Source organism: Danio rerio, chromosome 25 (assembly GCF_049306965.1).
Source record: "Danio rerio strain Tuebingen ecotype United States chromosome 25, GRCz12tu, whole genome shotgun sequence".
In the NCBI taxonomy this organism is placed as follows: Eukaryota; Metazoa; Chordata; class Actinopteri; order Cypriniformes; family Danionidae; genus Danio; species Danio rerio.
This window is the reverse complement of record NC_133200.1, coordinates 34,386,389-34,406,129: the sequence shown is the minus strand read 5'-3', so window position 1 is coordinate 34,406,129 and position 19,741 is coordinate 34,386,389. Positions and strand designations below refer to the sequence as shown.

Below are 19,741 nucleotides of genomic sequence, written 5' to 3'. Positions count from 1 at the left end.
TGTCAATGGTTTCTGGTTTCCAAAAATACTTCAAAATTTCATCTTTAGTACAATACACTACAACTCAATTCAACTTAAACTGATTTGAAACAAGTCATGGGTGAGGAAATGATTGCAGAATTTACAATGGCAGAAATAAACATTGCTGTCAGAAGCATGCTTGATGTCAAATTACAGTAGCACCGTACCATATACTGCTACGTATGTATTTTAGGATGTACTTTTAGCCCTGAATGAACAATGAAAAAGATTTTTGTTTTATGATGTGTGCTACGTTTCCGTATAACGTTGTCTCTTAGTGGGGTATGAAGACATTAAAGGTACATCTTAAGTTATGCCATTTTTTGGTGTGCCCCTTTAGCTATAACTTAAAGAGGTTGCTTCAGGTTTACCTTCTTTGTGTGACTTTGCAAGTTGCTATACTTAACTAAGATAGCGTCGGGAAACACAAATTAACACTAAGATACAACTTAAGACTGACATAGCCTTAAGCAGGTTTCAAGAGTTCACACTTAGCTGACGGGTGATTATAAAGCTTGTTTGGGATGCTGTCCTGGGAGAGAGCCCTGAGTTCATAAGATCCTCAAGCCCAGGGCTCCCTCCCGTTTGCAAGGCTTGAGGGGAGTTTGAGCTCAGGTAGATCTCGAGAACTTCCCTGCTGTAGTAGCTAATGAACAGATAGTGATTGTTCTTAAGAGATAACTATTTACTAGGAGCATGTCTATGGTGCCGATTTGGATTAGTCTATTAACTTAAGTTGCATGTTTTTGGATGGTGGGAGGAAACCGGGAAACCCGGGGGAAACCCACGTGAGCACGGGGAGAATGTGTAAACTCCGCAGAAACATCGGCTGGCTTGGTAAGGACTAGAACCAGTGATGTTCTTGTTGTGAGGCAACAGTACTAACCACTGGGCCACCGTGCCACCCATCTAGGAAAGGAGGAGAAGCAGGGGTGGAAGGGGGGATTCTTCAAAACGAAGATGGCTGTTATATGGAACTTAGAGTATTTATAGTGGCTTAGGAATCGTCTGATTGGTGAATTATGAATTGAATAATGCGGGATCATCCACAAGCTATCATAAGCATAAGATCCTCTCGAAATTAGTTTATAAATGAACTTCACTTCGAGAAACGAAGCTCTGGGCAATAATCACTATCAATATCAATAATAATCAATATCACTGGAAAGATATTTCAGAACTAAATTTTACGAAAGAAGATATCCACCATTAATATACCCTGGCAGACTAGATCTGAACAATGAGTAGTATGTTAAGGGCATTTTGGGTATTATCGATCACCTTTGTGTCCTTCAGTTTAGGGTTGATATCCTCAAAGCTGTTGACCGGCGCCATGCTGAGGGCCTCTCTGATCTGATTATAGCTGGGCAGCCCAAAATCACGCCCCCTCTGGATGGTCAACGCCACTGCATCAGAGCGCGAGAACCGCAGGGGACCGTACATGTAGTCTGAAGGAGAAAAAAATAAAATATATTTACTATTTCTTCTTGGAGCGACCCAAACCCTCTACTGCCAGGATTTAAAGACATGCAGTGAAACATTAATCAGGAAACAGAACGAAGAATATTTGCACAAGCATTTGTCTGAGTTTCCTTTTCAGGCACACATAAGCACCAAGCACACACACAGGCAAAGCTCTCTCTCTCATTCCCGCGCGCACATACACACACCTCTCATTCGCGCGTGCGCACACACACACCTCTCATTCGCGCGTGCGCACACACACACACATACACACAGCAACAAACAAGCTAAACACAGCATCGCGCTATTTCATTTACACACATACATACGCGTGCTCGCTCGGGAGTCGGGAGCGATATTACTCGACGGCCCGCTCCCATCCCAAATTAAACCCGTTATCGACCGCTCCCGTGCTTTATTCGAAAATTCATGCCCGCGCCGCAGAAATCTGGTCGGGTCAGCCGCGGGAATGCAGACCTCTACCCCAAACTCCTGAAGTCCTGAAGAGTTTAGCTACATCCCTAATCAAACACAGCGAACCAGCTTATCAAGCTCTTACTAGGTATACTAGAAACATCCTGGCAGGTATGTTGAACCAAGTTGGAACTAAACACAGCAGGACACCGGCCCTCCAGGACCGAATTTAAGCACCCATGTATTAAGCTAATAAAACCAGCCTGATCTCATGAGAAAATGTAAATATTTTACGTCAGTTAATTGGCTAATTCGTTCGAATTCAGTGGTATGATTTTATAAAGGTGTGGCACCCAACCCCACCTCTAAACCCAACCGTCTTTGGTGGATGACCAAATCATACTAAACTGTATGAATTAGATTGTGCAAATTCGCACAAATTAGCCACTAAATCAGAAGATTACAAATTGCCGTGAGATTGCATTAATAACATGGGCTCATCGGGGTACCAGTAACATCCTGTAGTTGCTGACTATCTTCATCTACTTTATTTTTATGCTTTTCTGTAATTTTGTGTCATCTTACGACTGAATAATAATAACAACAATAAACAGGTTAGTGTAGGCTGCATCCAGCCCTTTGTAATTAGTTTTTTTCTTTCTGTACGCTTTACGTTTAAGTGCTAGCAAATTTAATACAGCTCAGATTAATATTTTGTGTTTAAAGCTGCGGTCACACTAGAGTTCGAGCTTGTGAAATTCTGTCGTACGGTGCTGTGATAAGAGGCAGGATTAAACAAGAGGATTACACATTTAAAAAAGTGAGCGATTGGTCCATATTTAAAATTTTTGTCCAGAGAGCTCCTGTTTTGATCTTTGGTTGGTTCATGCAGTCAAGTGATGCGATTTTCACCAAACTTAAACTTCAAAACTTGTAGCATGACCTTGCGTTTCCGGTCTGACGCATTCGCGTGCGTATGAATGGAAGTCTATGGGGAAAAGAGTCCACTGTGAGCGCAGCTTAATTGTTTAGTTTTGTGTAAAGTTGTGTAAAGTGTAATAACTGGGATAATGTATATCCAGCTGGTGTGTTTAGCAGAATAAAAAGCTGATAAGCCTGTCTGGCTTTACTCTTTGAGAACAACAAGCTGGATGTACATTAACCCTTGTGCCTGTGACATTAGGAAACTATACATGCCTTATGTGTCTTCTATACATGTTGCTTTATATGTTGCATAGGTCATTATGAAAATGTATGATTTGCACACTGTGTCAGTAGAATCACCTATAGAACGTACTAGACACATCCACCATTTTGATTTCAAACTGAGTTTTATTGAATTGTGGTGCTACTTCATACTTTTAGTAAATCTAGCCCTTCACGTTAATATGAAATGATTTGAAATAAAAGCAAACCTCTCAAATCTTCAACAATGATGTTGTCCTCTCGCTCAGCGATCTGGGAAGCCATGCCCATTATTAACTCATCCACATCCAGACTGGACTGCAGGTGTGGATTCTAAAGCAGACAAAATAAACCTTCAAATGTTCAACAGAGCAAATATAAAGATTGAACAAGATACTCATTTCTGAACTCTTCTGAAGGTTAAACATTGGTATTGTGTCGTCTAAAAATTTATAAAAATGTCTGAAAATGTTCTGCTATTCTGAAAAGAAAAGCTCTAACAAAGTTCAGAACAAAACAAACCCCATTATGTCTAATTTTTTAATTGCACAGAATTATACTGAAGCATGAGGCAAGCCAAACCCTGCCTATTATGACTCACATTTCGGTTCCAGAAGGTGTTGCATAAACGCAGGCCTGGAGATTTACTGGCATCATCGTTCACAACACTTCTGTAGTGACACGTCCTGTTCCTAATTTAAAAATACAAAGAAATGTTGAGGATTTCATATGTACACTACTTTTCCAATGACTTTTACTGCATTCAATTATTTACAATCGATTAGTAATGATAGTGTAAACTCTGCTTTTACACTACGAGAATACATTACACATATATTCATTCATTTACCTTAGTCCCTTTATAAATCTGGGGTCCATACCTGCCAACACAATTTCAGACCCATCTTCCGCAACCCACCCATTTTGTTATTTAAACTGGAAAACTCGTGTACAATATTTATTAACAACATATATAAAAATATAATGATGATGATGTCCGAGAAGATGTTAATAACATTTACAACCATCGTAACCATGTATGGTTTGCCTAGATCATGTGTGCTGGATTGTGTGTGCCTAAACATGCGTGGTTCTGTGGTTTGTATAGGACCCGATCGCAGCAGCGGCCCGAAAAACGCTTCATAGTAGTTACTATCACCACAGTTCGCAGTATCCGGTTCTCAACAGTGTTATTCAGACACCTCGCCCCCAAACCTAACACCCCTCCTGGATTTTTAAAGACAGATGATGGCAGGTATGCCTGGGGTCGCCATAGCGGAATGAACACACAACTATTCCAGCATATGTTTCCAGCACACGCATACACACCGGCCAATTTAGTTTTTTCCAATCACCAATAGCGCATGTGTTTGGACTGTGTGGGAAACCGGAGCACCCGGAGGAAACCCACACCAACACGGGGAGAGCATGCAAACTCTACACAGAAATGCAAACTGACCAAGCTTGAACCAGTGAGCTTCTTGTGGTAAGGTGAGCCACCATGTCACCCCCTACATTACTTTACATATATTAACATTTTAAATCAAACAAAAGCAACCTAAGACCCTTACAGACCCCTTTGAACCCTTAAATTCAGTACTTTACCAACATGATTAACAGTGCTTTGTAATAAATGACATCCGATCAGATATTTTACAGTGTTTTACAGTAGTGAATTAGAGAAATGCACCTTTTATATACACCAGGGGGCGCAAGAGTCAGTCCAAACCTCACAGCAGCGGCTTCAAACTCCACTGAGATCCCTGGATCAACATACTTCTGATAACCTGCCAGAAGGGAAAAAAAAACAAGAGCTGCCATCTGTGAGTCATTTATTCTGTTGTTCCCTCATATTAGACATTTTTCACTAACTACTGTTAAATTGCCCCTATTATGCTCTTCTGGATATTTCTTTTAAACCTTAATAGGACACTCACTGAAACACTCATTGGAATTAAACCCTTGAATGTTACTATTATAACACTATTGAACTTTTATGACTTTCTAAATATTATATTGTAGTCATGTCAATGAAGTATGGATCTTCACCATGATAAAAGGATTGCGTGAAGCATTTTGTTTTTGTAGTTGACTAGTGTTAATTTGGAAATGTTTGACTTTACAGTCACTTACAGTACATTAAGTTCAGTTGCCGCATGTACTGCAATAATGCACTCAACAAAAGTTACACACTTGGCATGTGGAAGCCTGTACTGACGTAGACACCAACTACATGCTGCGGTGGCGACCCCAGATTAATAAAGAAACTAAGCAGAAAAGAAAATGAATGAATGAATTTTAACGAATAAACTACTAATTACAACTTAAAGTGTTTATTAGGTTATAATTTGTTTGTTTGATCGTTTCTTTAAATATTTATGGATTTCAAAAATCCACTCATTCATATTTCTGACAAATAAATGTATAAAATAATATATTTGCAATCTTTTTAGTTTGTTTTATTTAGATATTTATGCATAAAAATCAAGTAATTAATGCTTTTATTGACAAATATATAAGCTAAAAAATTAGCTACCTATTTAGTTTATTCAGCTTGATTTTTTACTTTATATTAGCATTTGTTTGTTTAGTAATTAATTAACGAATATAAAAATATGCAATAAATAAAGTCATTTACATAACATGACGGTCACTTACAGTGCATTAAGTTCAGTTGCCGCATGTACTGCAATAATGCACTCAGCAAAAATTACACACTTGGCATGTGGAAGCCTGTACTGACGTAGACACCAACTACATGCTGTCAGCTGCTAAGCTGTAAGGTATATTTTACCAGACCACAGATTGCCTTTTGACTTGTGGCATAAAGCCTGCGTTAATTTCCAGTCTCAGCTTTTAATTAATCTCCAGCTGCTAGTGCAGGAGGAAACTATCTGAGACATGTGAAGTGTCTTGCTGGAGTTTGTTCGGTTCATGCACTTACAGTTGAAACCAGAAATTTGCATACACTTTAAAAAAAGGAACATAACCATTTGTTTTTAAATGTCTGGTGTTAAATCATACTAAACGTTTACGATTTTAGGTCCGTTAGGATTGCCTAAATCATTTACATTTGCTAAATGCCAGAATAATGAGAGAATGTTTTTTTTTTTTTTTTGAGAATGTTTTATTAATTTCTAGACAGTCAAAAGTTTACACACATTTCCTTGGTATTTTTTTTTAGCTTCGCTTTTAAACTGTATAACTTTGGTCAAATGTTTTGGGTATCCTTCCACAAGCTTCTCACAATTGTTTGAAGGACTTTTGGCCCATTTCTCCTGACAGAATTGGTGTAACTGAGTCAGATTTGTTGGCTGTCTTGTTCGCACAAGCTTTTTCAACTCTGCTCACAAATTTTCTATAGGATTGAGAGTCAAAGCATGACTTTGGATTTTTATTCATTAGTAAATTAGTTTAACAATGCTAACTATTAAATGCAAGAATAATGAGAGAATGTTTTTTTTTTTTTTTGAGAATGTTTTATTAATTTCTAGACAGTCAAAAGTTTACACACATTTCCTTGGTATTTTTTTAGCTTTGCTTTTAAACTGTATAACTTTGGTCAAATGTTTTGGGTATCCTTCCACAAGCTTCTCACAATTGTTTCAAGGACTTTTGGCCCATTCCTCCTGACAGAATTGGTGTAACTGAGTCAGATTTGTTGGCTGTCCTGCTCACACAAGCTTTTTCAACTCTGCTCACAAATTTTCTATAGGATTGAGATCAGGACTTTGTGATGTCCACTACAAAACATTCACTCTGTTCTCCTTAAAGCACATTTTAACTAATTTGGCAGTATGCTTAGGGTCATGGTCTGTTTGGAAGATCCATTTGTGGCCAAGTTTTAATTTCCTGGCTGATGTCTTGAGATGTTGCTTCAGTATTTTTACATAATGTTCTTTCTTCATGATGCCATCTATGCTGTGAAGTGGACCAGTCCCTCCTGCAGCAAAACAGCCCCACAACATGATGCTGCCGCCCCCATACTTCACAGTTGGGATGGTGTTCGTAGGCTTGTAAGCTTTTCCCTTTGTCCTCCAAATGTAACACTGGTCATTATGGCCAAACAGTTCAATCTTAGTTCCATCAGATCACAGGACATGTCTCCAAACATTAGTCTTTTTCCCAGTGTAATTTAGCAAATTGTAATCTGGATTTGTTGTTGATTCTGGCTTGTTGATTTTGCCATGTTGTCACACAAGGAAGCAGTGTGTTTGAGGTTTTCCTTAAATACCATTCTACAGTTGTGCCTCCAATTAACTCAAATGTTGTCAATTAGCCAATCAGAAACTTCCAAAACCTTGACATCATCATCTCAGTTTTTTAGAGGCAGAATAATCTTATTGTATGTAAACTTGACTTTTAAAAAAAGTTATAACAATTTCTCAAAAAATATCTCTCATTACTCTGCTATTAAGCACAACAGAAACAAATTTGATCATCCTAACTTACCTAAAAGGTAGCAACTTGCCAGTTGCTGCTCGCATCAAATTCAAAGCTCTGATGTTTGCTTACAAAGCGATTTCTGGCTTTGCTCCTTCTTATCTGCTCTCACTTCTGCAGATTTATAGGCCCTCCAGAAACTTGCGAATGAACATCGCCTCGTGGTTCCATCCCAAAGAGGAAAGAAATCACTTTCCCGAACTCTCGCATTCAATCTGCCCAGTTGGTGGAATGAACTCCCTAACTGCATCAGAACGGCAGAGTCACTCGCTGTCTTCAAGAAACTACTAAAAACTCAACTATTTAGTCTCCACTTTCCTTCCTAATCTGCAATTTCCTCTCTGGCTCCACCGCTAGCTGTATTACAGAAAAACAAAAATTACTAATGTCTTGCTTCTTACACTGTACACACCTGAAACTTGCCTACAGCACTTATTCATTGTTGCTCTTATAGTTGTGTAAATTGCTTCCTTGTCCTCATTTGAGATTAATTAGCATCACTAATTATTCTCTTTATTCTCCATTTCCACCTGGGGATACTCATCCCGAGGTCCTCAGATTATGCGGAGTCACTGATTGGACCCAAAACCATCGACGAGATGCTCCCAAGGTGTCCATATCCGGGACCAGGCCGTATCCTGAGCTGCTGCTGCTGCGCTGTTGGTCATGGGGGAGTGGAGAGCAGGAGACTGATTCCACTGACGCTCCAGGGACAGACGAGTCTTCGCTGAGGCCAGCTTCCAGCCTCCAGTGCTGAGACTGCAGCTCTGCACAAGACTTTTGGCCAGCGGAGAAATTAAAATGGTCGTGCCGAACTGAGTCTGGTACTCTCAAGGTTTTTTTTCTTCACTCTCCTATTGGTGAAGTTTTTTTTCCTTCTCCGCTGTCGCCACTGGCTCGCATGGTTCAGGATATGAAAAGCTACTCATCGATGAATTTGCTCTTCAGTGTTTGGACTCTCAGTAATGACTTTAAACCACACTGAACTGAGCTAAACTGAACTGAACTTAAACAATAAAAAGTGAAATACCCTGATCCAGTTACTATGACCATTTATGTGAAGCTGCTTTGACACAATCTACATTGTAAAAGCACTATACAAATAAAGCTGAATTGAATTGAAATGAATTTGTACGTCGCTTTGGATAAAAGCGTCTGCTAAATGACTAAATGTAAATGTAAAATGTCAACTTTGTTACGATCAATTCTGTCACAGAATCAGATGTTCGCCGTCACATTTCAGAATCCATTATTTACATTATTAACGAATTCAGTTCACTGTAAAATATATACCTGCTGTGTATCATTCCAGTTTAAGGAAAACAAATGGAAAATAATTTTAAATGTACCTGAATGTTTTAAATCATGTGTTAATAGTACTCAATGCCCTGCGGTTTCATTTTACATTGTTGTTGTGTGCACATTCACTCTCTCACCTGGATATGAAGTCACATGTGTTCCCAAAAAGGCAGGCAGCCATTCATAAAATGCGATGTTCTGTGAAAAGATGAAACATGTTCTCAAATCAGACTCGTATGCTAGGGCATTGTTTCTCAATCATGTTCCTGCACTGCAAAAAATGCTTTTCTTACTTAGATTTTTGTCTTGTTTCTAGTCCAAATATCTAAAAAGTTCTTAAATCAAGAAGCATTTTCTAGACAAGCAAAACATACTATCTTGTTTTAAGAAATAATATGCCAAAATGAAGTGAGTTTTTTCTTAAACCAAGCAAAATAATCTGCCAATGGGGTAAGCAAAATAATTTTTGTTTTCTATTTATGATAAGATTATTTTGCTTACCCCATTGGCAGATTATTTTGCTTGATTTAAGGAAAAACTCACTTCATTTTGGCATTTTATTTCTTAAAACAAGACAATACGTTTTGCTTGTCTAGAAAATGCTTCTTGATTTAAGAACTTTTAGATATTTGCACTAGAAACAAGACAAAAATCTAAGTAAGAAAAGCATTTTTTGCAGTGTGGATGCATGATTTGGATGTCTCGTCTGTCGGTCACACCCATTACAGGTCTTTCTGTCTCTGCTAATGAGCTGATGATCTGAATCATGAGTGTTTGGTTAAGGAGACATAGAAAATGTGCAGAGCTGGTGGTCCTTCAGCAACGTGGCTGAGAAACACTGAGTTCAGAGTATGTAGAGTGAATTATCCTGTGGTCTGCCGCTCAAATTGGCACCTGTCAGGTGAAGTGAGTCAGTGATGGCGGATTACTGGTTTCACCTGAAATGTGGCAATGACCCTCTTTCGAGCGTGCTGGAAAAGCTCTTCGTCTGACCAAGAGGGATGTTCCTTGTGCAGTTTGGAGGCCAGGTAATTGTGGTAACGAAACCAAATAATTCCCTCGGTGACTGAAAAGATGTTCTCATTGGCCCAGGCATTCCCGAACTCTGAGGACACACAAAAAACTACAACTTCAAAACCACGACTTGCAAGCTTTTTTTATGAGCGTTCACAAGGCAGTTTCAATGCAAGTGTCCTCTTGTACTTTACTTTAATGCTAATTCTTTGATAGGCATACTGTATATACAAGAGGTAAATGTTCCTCAATTGAAGATTATGTTCAAAAATGATTGACTATTTGAGTTGGGCAACAGTTGTGGTTTATTCAGAGAATTTTACATGCCTCACAATGGCGTAATGTACAGTAATTTTCTAAAGCAACAAAACAACCACACATTGTTTTGGGTATTAGTGGACAAATGCTGATTCTAAAGGATTCAATCTTGTAAAAGACAAGATTAAGAGCAAAAACGACTAAGAAGTCCTTACCTGAAGCCCTTAGAAATGTTTGCCACACAACCATAGTGACTGCTAAAATAATGTATACAAATGTATTGTAAATATATTACAATAATATACTGTAAATCTACTACTACTGGTAAGTACCAACAATCAAATGCTGTAGATACATGAATGAATAGATTAATATAATTCTTTAGTCATCTATTTATTTGTTTAGTTGTAAAAGGGGTGTGTGTACTTCATTTATTCATTCATGGAGCAATAATTTATTAAATAAACAGTAAAACAACAATGAATAAATAATATAAGTAAATAAATAAATAATATAATAAATAAATAAATAAATAAATAAATAAATAAGTAGATAGATAAATAAATAAATAAATAAATAAATAAATAAATAAATAAATAAATAAATAAATAAATAAATAATTAAATAAATAGACAGTTCATTCTGCGGTGGCGACCCCAGATTAATAAAGGGACTAAGCAGAAAAGAAAATGAATGAATGAATTTTAACCAATAAACTACTAATTACAACTTAAAGTGTTTATTAGGTTATAATTTGTTTGTTTGTTCGTTTCTTTAAATATTTATGGATTTCAAAAATCCACTCATTCATATTTTTGACAAATAAATGTATAAAATAATATATTTGCAATCTTTTTAGTTTGTTTTATTTAGATATTTATGCATAAAAATCAAGTAATTAATGCTTTTATTGACAAATATATAAGCTAAAAAATTAGCTACCTATTTAGTTTATTCAGCTTGATTTTTTACTTTATATTAGCATTTGTTTGTTTAGTAATTAATTAACGAATATAAAGATATGCAATAAATAAAGTCATTTACATAACATGACTCAAGTAATTTACCTAACATGTATTAATTGTCCATGTAATTCAAATAAATCAAATATTCTTATCTCATTAGTTGCTGATTTATACTTCTGCGTCAAGCGTACGTGTATGCTTCGACGCAGCCCACACGTTGACGCATAGCACAGTATAAAGCCTGGTTTATACTTCTGCGTCAAGTGATCAGCGTGACCTAAGGCGCTTGCAACGCGCGTAGCTGTGCATTCACTTTTGTGCGCTGTTTCTGTCGCTCTGCAATAACACTTTCGAAACGCTAGTTGGCAGGCGATTGAGGTGTTTATGTTCCTCTGTGATGAGTTTCTTCGGTGGTGTTCGCAAGTGGCTCAAACTCGCTCATTTTGAGGCAGGAACTGGTGGATGTGCAACAAGTTTAACCATAAGGCAGGGGTGTCCAAACTCGGTCCTGGAGGGCCGGTGTCCTGCAGATTTTAGTTCCAACTTGCCTAAACACACCTGCAAGGATGTTTCTAGAAAGGCTAGTAAGAGCTTGATTAGCTAGCCCAGGTGTGTCTGATTTGGGCTGGAACTAAACTTTGCAGTACACCGGCCCTCCAGGACCGAGCTTGGACATGCCTGCCATAAGGTAAACACAAAACAAAACTTTCCATCCAGAGCTCCTTCATGGGACTCCACACTTGTAAACACTCGCTCCATCGGGCTTTCGCAGCTCTCGGTCCCGCCCAGACTCGTCAGCGCTACCAAGCCGACCAATTACAGAGCTTGCGCTACACTTTGTTGCGATGTGTAGTTACATTTTTTAAGATGTCAGTGACGCCGACAGCCACTGCGTATTGCTATGCGAGAACGCGTAGGCTGCGCTGTAGCATACGCATACGCTTGATGCAGAAGTATAAATCAGCATCGATGGATTTGCTCTTCAGTGTTTGGACTCTCTCAGTATTGAATATTAAAACTCACTGAACTGAGCTAAACTGAACTTAAACTCTGAAAACTGGACTACACTGTTTTAATTTACTAAAATATTCAATGTGAAGCTGCTTTCAAACAATCTACATTGTAAAAGCGCTATACAAAAAAAGGTGAATTGAATTGAATTGAATAAATAAATGCACTACGTCTGCTTTATGACTCACCATAAAGCTCCTGAGAGCCAGAGTCAGGGCCACTGCTGGGGTCTGGTGAGCTCCACATCAGGTACCCATTGCTGCTCCGCCTCGGCATGTCCCGAGAGGAGCTTGAAGACAAACGTCCTCCAGAAAACTCTCTCAGGGCATCACTCCAGGAGCTGGAGGATCCATAGATGGAGCTGCCGTCGATCCACGCCGTCACGTGATTCACCTGAAATCAGTCAGAGGGAGCAACTCATTCAATCATTCATTTTCCTTCGGCTTAGTCCCTTTATTTATCAGGGTCACCACAGTGGAATGAACCGTCAACATATTGAGCTTATGTTTTAAGCAGCGGATGCTTTTCCAGCCGCAACCCAGCACTGGGAAACACCCATACACACTCGCATTCACACACACTCATAAACTACAGCCAGTTTAGCGTATTCAATTCAGCTATAGCGCATGTCTTTGGACTGTGAGGGAAACCTACAGCAACACGGGGAGAACATGCAAACTCCAAAAACCTTACGAAAAAAATGTAAAATGAGGATTAAAAGATAAACAAAGCACATTTAACAGTTAAAAGAAAAAAAGACTGTAATAATAAAACATATAGCATAAAACAATTAAGACACAGGCAAGTTTGAACAGGTGAGTTTTCAGCTGCTTTTTGAAAGGGATCTCCATTTCAGCAGATGAGCATTTCAGCAGTTTGACAGCAACTACCTGAAAAGCATAGTCTCCTTCCTGAAAGAGTTAGTGTACTCAATTTTAAATTGTGTCATATTTGTTCCAAACAACTGAGACTTTCATTCATCTTCAGAACACAAATTAAGATATTTTAGATTAAATCGGAGAGCTCCCTCATCTTCCGTAGACATTATTGGTCCAGAATGTTCAAAGTCAAGAAAAGGAACCAAAAACGTTGTCAAATCATTCCATGTGACTTTAGAGATTCAGCTGTAATCAAATGAAGCTCTAATGCCTCATTCACACGGGGCGTCAGCGTCAGCGCTTTCTATTCACTTTGAATGGGTGATGTCAGGCATTGCCGAACTGTATTGTGGATCCATCGGCGCCGATTCAGAGGCATTGCTCGCTGCAGAAGTTGGGACTTGCTCAACTTTTCAAGCGCCGACGGAAGCATCAGCCAATCAGATTGCTGTATGCAAATACACCAGCCAGACAGTGGCCTATTGCTGACTGAATTTCATTGGCTGATGCTGCTATGACAATTGCGTCAGCTCCAACTTCAGACACGCCTTCAGTCAAGCGTTGACGCTGAAGCCCGGTGTGAATGGGGCTTAAGAAGACTTTTGTGTGGCAAAAAACTTTAAATACAACTTTGTTCATCTTTTTTTCCCACGTTAGATTAGGGTTTGCATTTACTATCGCCATTAGAGTCAGCAGCGTGACATGCAAGTGTAAACGTGTGCACCCTGGTCAAATATGGAAGACACAGACAAACATTAGTTGTTTTTGCTGTTTCACCCATTGATGGTAATAGGATTAGAGAACTGCAGGATTTCATCTTTCAAATTTTCCAACAATGAATGAAGGACTCATGGGGTTGAAACGTCAGTAATCAATAACAGAAGGTTCATTTTTGGAAACTTAGACAATAGACAATTGCCTTCAGATGATTGCAAAGATAAAAGTCTAATGGGGTCTGATCGGGAGACCTTGAGGGCCATTCAACTGGCCCACGATGACCAATCCACTTTTCAGGAAACTGTTCATCTAGGAATGCTCGGACCTGACACTCATAATGTGGTGGAGCAGCATCTTGCTGAATAAACTCAGGGAACGTGGGGAACTCATGGAACACATCATCATGTAGCAATTTCAAATATCCAGTGGTCTCTATTGATGAAGAATGGCCCCACTATCTTTGTTGTCTGTTGTGTGAAGATACAAGATGTGAAGCACCTGAAACTACGGATACTGGAAGCCTGTGCTGGCATTTCTCCTGCGGTGTTGCTATCAGTGTGTGAAGAGTGCGAGAAGAGGGTTGCATTGACAATCCAACACAATGGGCAGCACATTGAACACATTTTATAAGTGGTCAGAAACCTGTAAATAACTCATTAAGAATAAAGTTTTGTTAAAACCAAGCACACCGTTGCTTCTCTTGTTAAAATTTCCAATAAGTTTGATGTGTCACATGATCCTACTAAAAAAGGGAGAATAGGGTGAATTTTACCACTGTACTGCATCTCAAGCAATAAGATATCTCCCCTCTCCAGTGAGACTAGTTTATAACCTCAGCAGGACTATTGTCCAAATCCACTGTGTATAATGATTACAGTATACACGCACCTGTGTCCGGGGATTGTTGGGGCTTTTGCCCGTGCTCGTGTCCCAGTCTGCCCTCTGGAACTGAAGCAGCACTGGCTGTGAAGAGTTGGAGACAAAAACAGGATCGTCTTTTTGGACTTTAATGTGCATGAACTCTGGTGGACAACCGGCCCTGCGGGATTCGGAGATCTCAGACCACACATGATAACCTGCGGTGAAAGGGACAGACATGATCCTTTCCATTAAAAAGTAACATTTGCTTCATATTTGATATATCATTTTCAATTTAACTTTTGAAAAACATATATCCCATGTCACAAAAACTGCCTGCTTTCATCTAAGAAATATCGCTAAGTTACGAAATATGCTATCCATCTCAGATGCAGAAAAGCTAGTCCATGCTTTTATGACTTCTAGGCTGGATTACTGTAATGCTCTGTTCGCTTCAGCTAGTACAAAATGCAGCTGCCAGAGTTCTTACCAGGTCTAGAAAATATGATCATATCACCCCAATTTTATCCTCCTTACACTGGCTGCCTGTTAAGTTTTGTATTGTATTTAAAATATTGCTCCTTACCTATAAAGCTTTAAATAATCTAGCTTCTGTTTATCTAACCAACCTACTGTCTCGCTACAATCCAACTCGCTCTTTAAGATCTCAAAACTCAAGGCTTCTGGTAGTACCTAGAATAGCAAAGTCGAGTAAAGGAGGTTGAGCCTTCTCATTTATGGTTCCTAAACTCTGGAATAGCCTTCTTGATAATGTCCAAGGCTCAGACACACTCTCGCAATTCACAACTAGATTTAAGACCTATCTGTTTAGTAAAGCATATACTCAGTGCATCACTTAGCAGTATGATACATGAATTTGCCCCACGCAGGTTTTTGCATCTTGTTTATATACACCATGAGCAGCAGCTATGCTAATTATTCTCTATTTCCAGCTGGGGATACTCATCCCGAGGCCTCCAGACTATGCAGCGTCACTGATTCTATCCAAGACCAGCGACAAGATGATCTCATGGTTTCCATATCCTGGACCAGGCCGTATCCTGAGCTGCTGCTGTGGTGGTCATGGAGGAGTGGAGAGCATGAGGCTGATTCCTGCGATGCTCCAGGGACAAACGAGTCTTCACTGAGGTCCAGCTTCCAGCCTCCGGCGCCTAGACTGCAGCTCTGCACAAGACGTTTGGCCAGAGGAGAAATGGTCATGCCCAACTGAGCCTGGCTTCTCTCAAGGTTTTTTAAGTCTTCACTTTTGCCAATTGGTAAAGTTTGGCTTGCATGGTTCGGGATCTGTAGAGCTGCGTATCGATGGATTTGCTCCACAGTGTTTGAACTCTCAGTATTGAATATTAAACCACACTGAACTGAGCTAAACTGAACTTAAACTCTGAAAACTGGACTGAAACTGTTTCAATTTACTATGATCTTTTATGTGAAGCTGCTTTGAAACAATCTACATTGTAAAAGTGCTGTACAAATAAAGGTGAAATGAATTAAATTGAATAGAATTTTTTATTTATTCCAATTCCTTCAGCTTAGTCTCTGATTTATCAGAGGTCACCAGAGCGGAATGAACCGTCAATCCAGCATATGTTTTATGCAGCGGATGACCTTCAGTCGCAACCCAGTACTGGGAACCACCCATATTCTTGCATTCACACACGCACTCATACACTATGGGCAATTTAATTTATTAAACTCATTCTAACACAAGCAGAACACGCAAACTCCAGACAGAAATGCCAATTGGTCCAGCCGGGATTCGAACCAGCAACCTTCTTGCTGTGAGCTAACCACTGAGGCACATCTGTTTATTATTTATCTTAATAATTGTTTCTGCTTTTGTTTTGTTTTCTTTTTGTGCTGAATACCTCAATTAAACCATTTGCTTCAATCATAAGTCTAAAAACGTATTAGTAGACACACAGAATTCACTCATGCACAATTTTTTTAGCCAATCATTGAATCAGTTTGTTTACTGTACTTTACTGCTAATTTCAGTAATGTTATCAACTAATATGCAAATGTTTATATGATTTATTTAAAATACAGTTGGCAAAGTAAAGTAAAATTTTCTGTCTTTTATTAAAAGTATTATATGAGAGACTTGCTTTTTTTACCAAACAAACCTTATTATAATTACTATAATTATCTTTTTTTCCATGCTTTGGGTTTTTAGTTATTGTACTTCCAAAATCATTCTGCATAAATCAGCACATTTTTTCGTCAAAATTCTGTGCAGAAATAGCTAACAATGTCTGCAGATTTTTGTCTGGCCACACTAGTAAGCACACACCCTTTAAAATGAGGGTTGTTTGTTGACATTGACAGATCCATGAAGAAGCTTTAACACCTGTAGAGTCTTTCCATTCCACAAAGGTTCCACAGTTCGATTCTGCCTCGCGGTCCTATGCCGATCCTTCACCCCTCTCTGCCCCCGATGCTTTCCAGCATTAATGATTTACAGCATCATTACTCCAGTCTTCAGATTCATCTTTCAGAAATCACTAAAATTTTCAATTTAAAATAATTTATTATTATTATTATTATTATTATTATTATTATTATTATTATTATTATTATTATTATTATTACTATTACTATTATTGCTTCTATTATTACTATTATTTACTTCCAAAATCATTCTGCATAAATCAGCAAATTTTTTTGTCAAAATTCTGTGCAGAAATAGCTAACAATGTCTGCAGATTTTGTCTGGCCACACTAGTAAGCACACACCCTTTAAAATGAGGGTTGTTTGTTGACATTGACAGATTCATGAAGAAGCTTTAACACCTGTAGAGTCTTTCCATTCCACAGAAGGTTCCACAGTTCGATTCCACCTCGCGGTCCTATGCCGATCCTTCCCCCCTCTCTGCCCCCGATGCTTTCCTGTCAATACTCTACTTTCCTATCCCAAATAAAGGTGAAAACCCAGAAAAAGTTATTTTAAAAAAAGTTGTTTAAAATTAATTTAATCATTTATTCCAACGATTTTAATGATGAATTTACAGCATCATTACTCCAGTCTTCAGAGTCATCCTTCAGAAATCACTAAAATTTATAATTTATAATAATTTATATTATTATTATTTATTATTATTATTAATTTTATGCTTTGGGTTTTAGTTATTGTACTTCCAAAATCATTCTGCATCATTCGGCACATTTTTTGTCAAAATTCTGTGCAGAAATAGCTAACAATGTCTGCAGATTTTGTCTGGCCACACTAGTAAGCACACACCCTTTAAAATGAGGGTTGTTTGTTGACATTGACAGATCCATGAAGAAGTTTTAACACCTGTAGAGTCTTTCCATTCCACAAAGGTTCCACAGTTCGATTCCACCTCGCGGTCCTATGCCGATCCTTCCCCCCCTCTGCCCCCAATGCTTTCCTGTCAATTCTCTACTTTTCTATCCCAAATAAAGGTGAAAACCCCGAAAAAATTATTTTAAAAAAAGTAGTTTATAATTTAATTTAATCATTTATTTCAACGATTTTAATGATGAATTTACAGCATCATTACTCCAGTCTTCAGAGTCATCCTTCAGAAATCACTAAAATTTTAAATTTATAATAATAATAATAATAATAATAATAATAATAATAATAATAATAATAATTATTATTATTATTTATGTCATGCTTTGGGTTTAGTTATAGTACTTCCAAAATCATTCTGCATAATTCGGCACATTTTTTTGTCAAAATTCTGTGCAGAAATAGCTAACAATGTCTGCATATTTTGTCTGGCCACACTAGTAAGCACACACCCTTTAAAATGAGGGTTGTTTGTTGACATTGACAGATCCATGAAGAAGTTTTAACACCTGTAGAGTCTTTCCATTCCACAAAGGTTCCACAGTTCGATTCCACCTCGCGGTCCTATGCCGATCCTTCCCCCCTCTCTGCCCTTGATGCTTTCCTGTCAATTCTCTACTTTCCTATCCCAAATAAAGGTGAAAACCCCGAAAAAATTATTTTAAAAAAAGTAGTTTATAATTTAATTTAATCATTTATTCCAACGATTTTAATGATGAATTTACAGCATCATTACTCCAGTCTTCAGAGTCATCCTTCAGAAATCACAAAAAATTAAAATTTATAATAATAATAGTAATAATAATAGTAATAATAATAATAATAATAATAATAATAATAATAATAATAATAATAATAATAATAATAATAATACTTATTATTATTATTATTATTTATTTATTTATTTATTTATTTATTTATTTATTTATTTATTTATTTATTTATTTATTTATTTTATGCTTTGGGTTTTTTGTTATTGTACTTCCAAAATCATTCTGCATAAATCAGCACATTTTTTGACAAAATTCTGTGCAGAAATAGCTAACAATGTCTGCAGATTTTTGTCTGGCCACACTAGTAAGCACACACCCTTTAAAATGAGGGTTGTTTGTTGACATTGACAGATCAATGAAGAAGCTTCAACACCTGTAGAGTCTTTCCATTCCACAAATTTCAATTCTTCAGATATTTAAAATGTTTATCACACTAAACAAAGAGCAACACTTTAGTTTAAGAACCAGTTTGCACTATATAATTATACTGATCTATTACCTGCCTATTATTAGGATATTAGCTGTTTATTTGTACTTATATAAAGCACACATTCTAATCTCTAATCCTACCCAATACACTAAAAAAATATTCAAAGATGATTCCTTAGATTTACTCATTTTTATTAAGTTAAGGGGTTGTAAAAAAAATGTTATTAGGCTGAATTTAATAAAACAAGTTAAGTTGAGCATTACTAAATTTAATTTGTTTAAATTCAACCCATATAAATTGTTTGCAACAGTTTTGCAGAAATCGAAACCCAACTGCTACCTTAATAACTATTAATAAGCAGCAAATTGGGTGTTTATTGAGCTGAAAATCTTAGTTAAAAGTGTGACCTAATTCTTTTAGAAATTGTTCAATGGGAAACCAACAATGAATAAACACATCATTACATGAAATATATTTTGTAGCCTTTAATTTTTTGGTTGAACGGAACTATCAGCAGGAATGCATTTTGTTTATAAACTCATTCAACTAGATTTGAAATGTTGTGCAGTTCTGACTGATAGGAATTAGTGCATGTGAACTTAAATACAGAGAGGGGAATCAGTTCATTTAATGAATCATTTTCATGACCTCACCTCACACATCAAGTCATTTAG

The 19,741-nt window shown here is 37.6% G+C and overlaps 1 protein-coding gene across 15 annotated transcripts in view; it reads right to left on the bottom strand.

Annotated features, from left to right (window-relative positions):
- Positions 1-19,741, bottom strand: part of duox (dual oxidase) — a 59,218-nt gene that overhangs the window by 31,946 nt on the left and 7,531 nt on the right. For 14 of the 15 annotated variants that reach the window (XR_012400501.1, XR_012400502.1, XM_073943293.1 and 11 more), the window contains 8 exons: positions 14,558-14,745; positions 12,263-12,467; positions 9,765-9,931; positions 8,964-9,024; positions 4,775-4,871; positions 3,686-3,776; positions 3,315-3,417; positions 1,303-1,469 (listed from right to left, as the gene is read on the bottom strand). Coding sequence is in view for 12 of the 15 variants with exons in the window: in XM_073943293.1 (XP_073799394.1) it covers positions 1,303-1,469; positions 3,315-3,417; positions 3,686-3,776; positions 4,775-4,871; positions 8,964-9,024; positions 9,765-9,931; positions 12,263-12,467; positions 14,558-14,745 (1,079 nt within the window). In the remaining 3 variants the exon portion in view is untranslated. Of the gene's footprint in view, positions 1-1,302; positions 1,470-3,314; positions 3,418-3,685; positions 3,777-4,774; positions 4,872-8,963; positions 9,025-9,764; positions 9,932-12,262; positions 12,468-14,557; positions 15,179-15,220; positions 15,713-19,741 lie in introns of those variants that run through there. The other variant, XR_012400503.1, reaches the window with a different exon arrangement.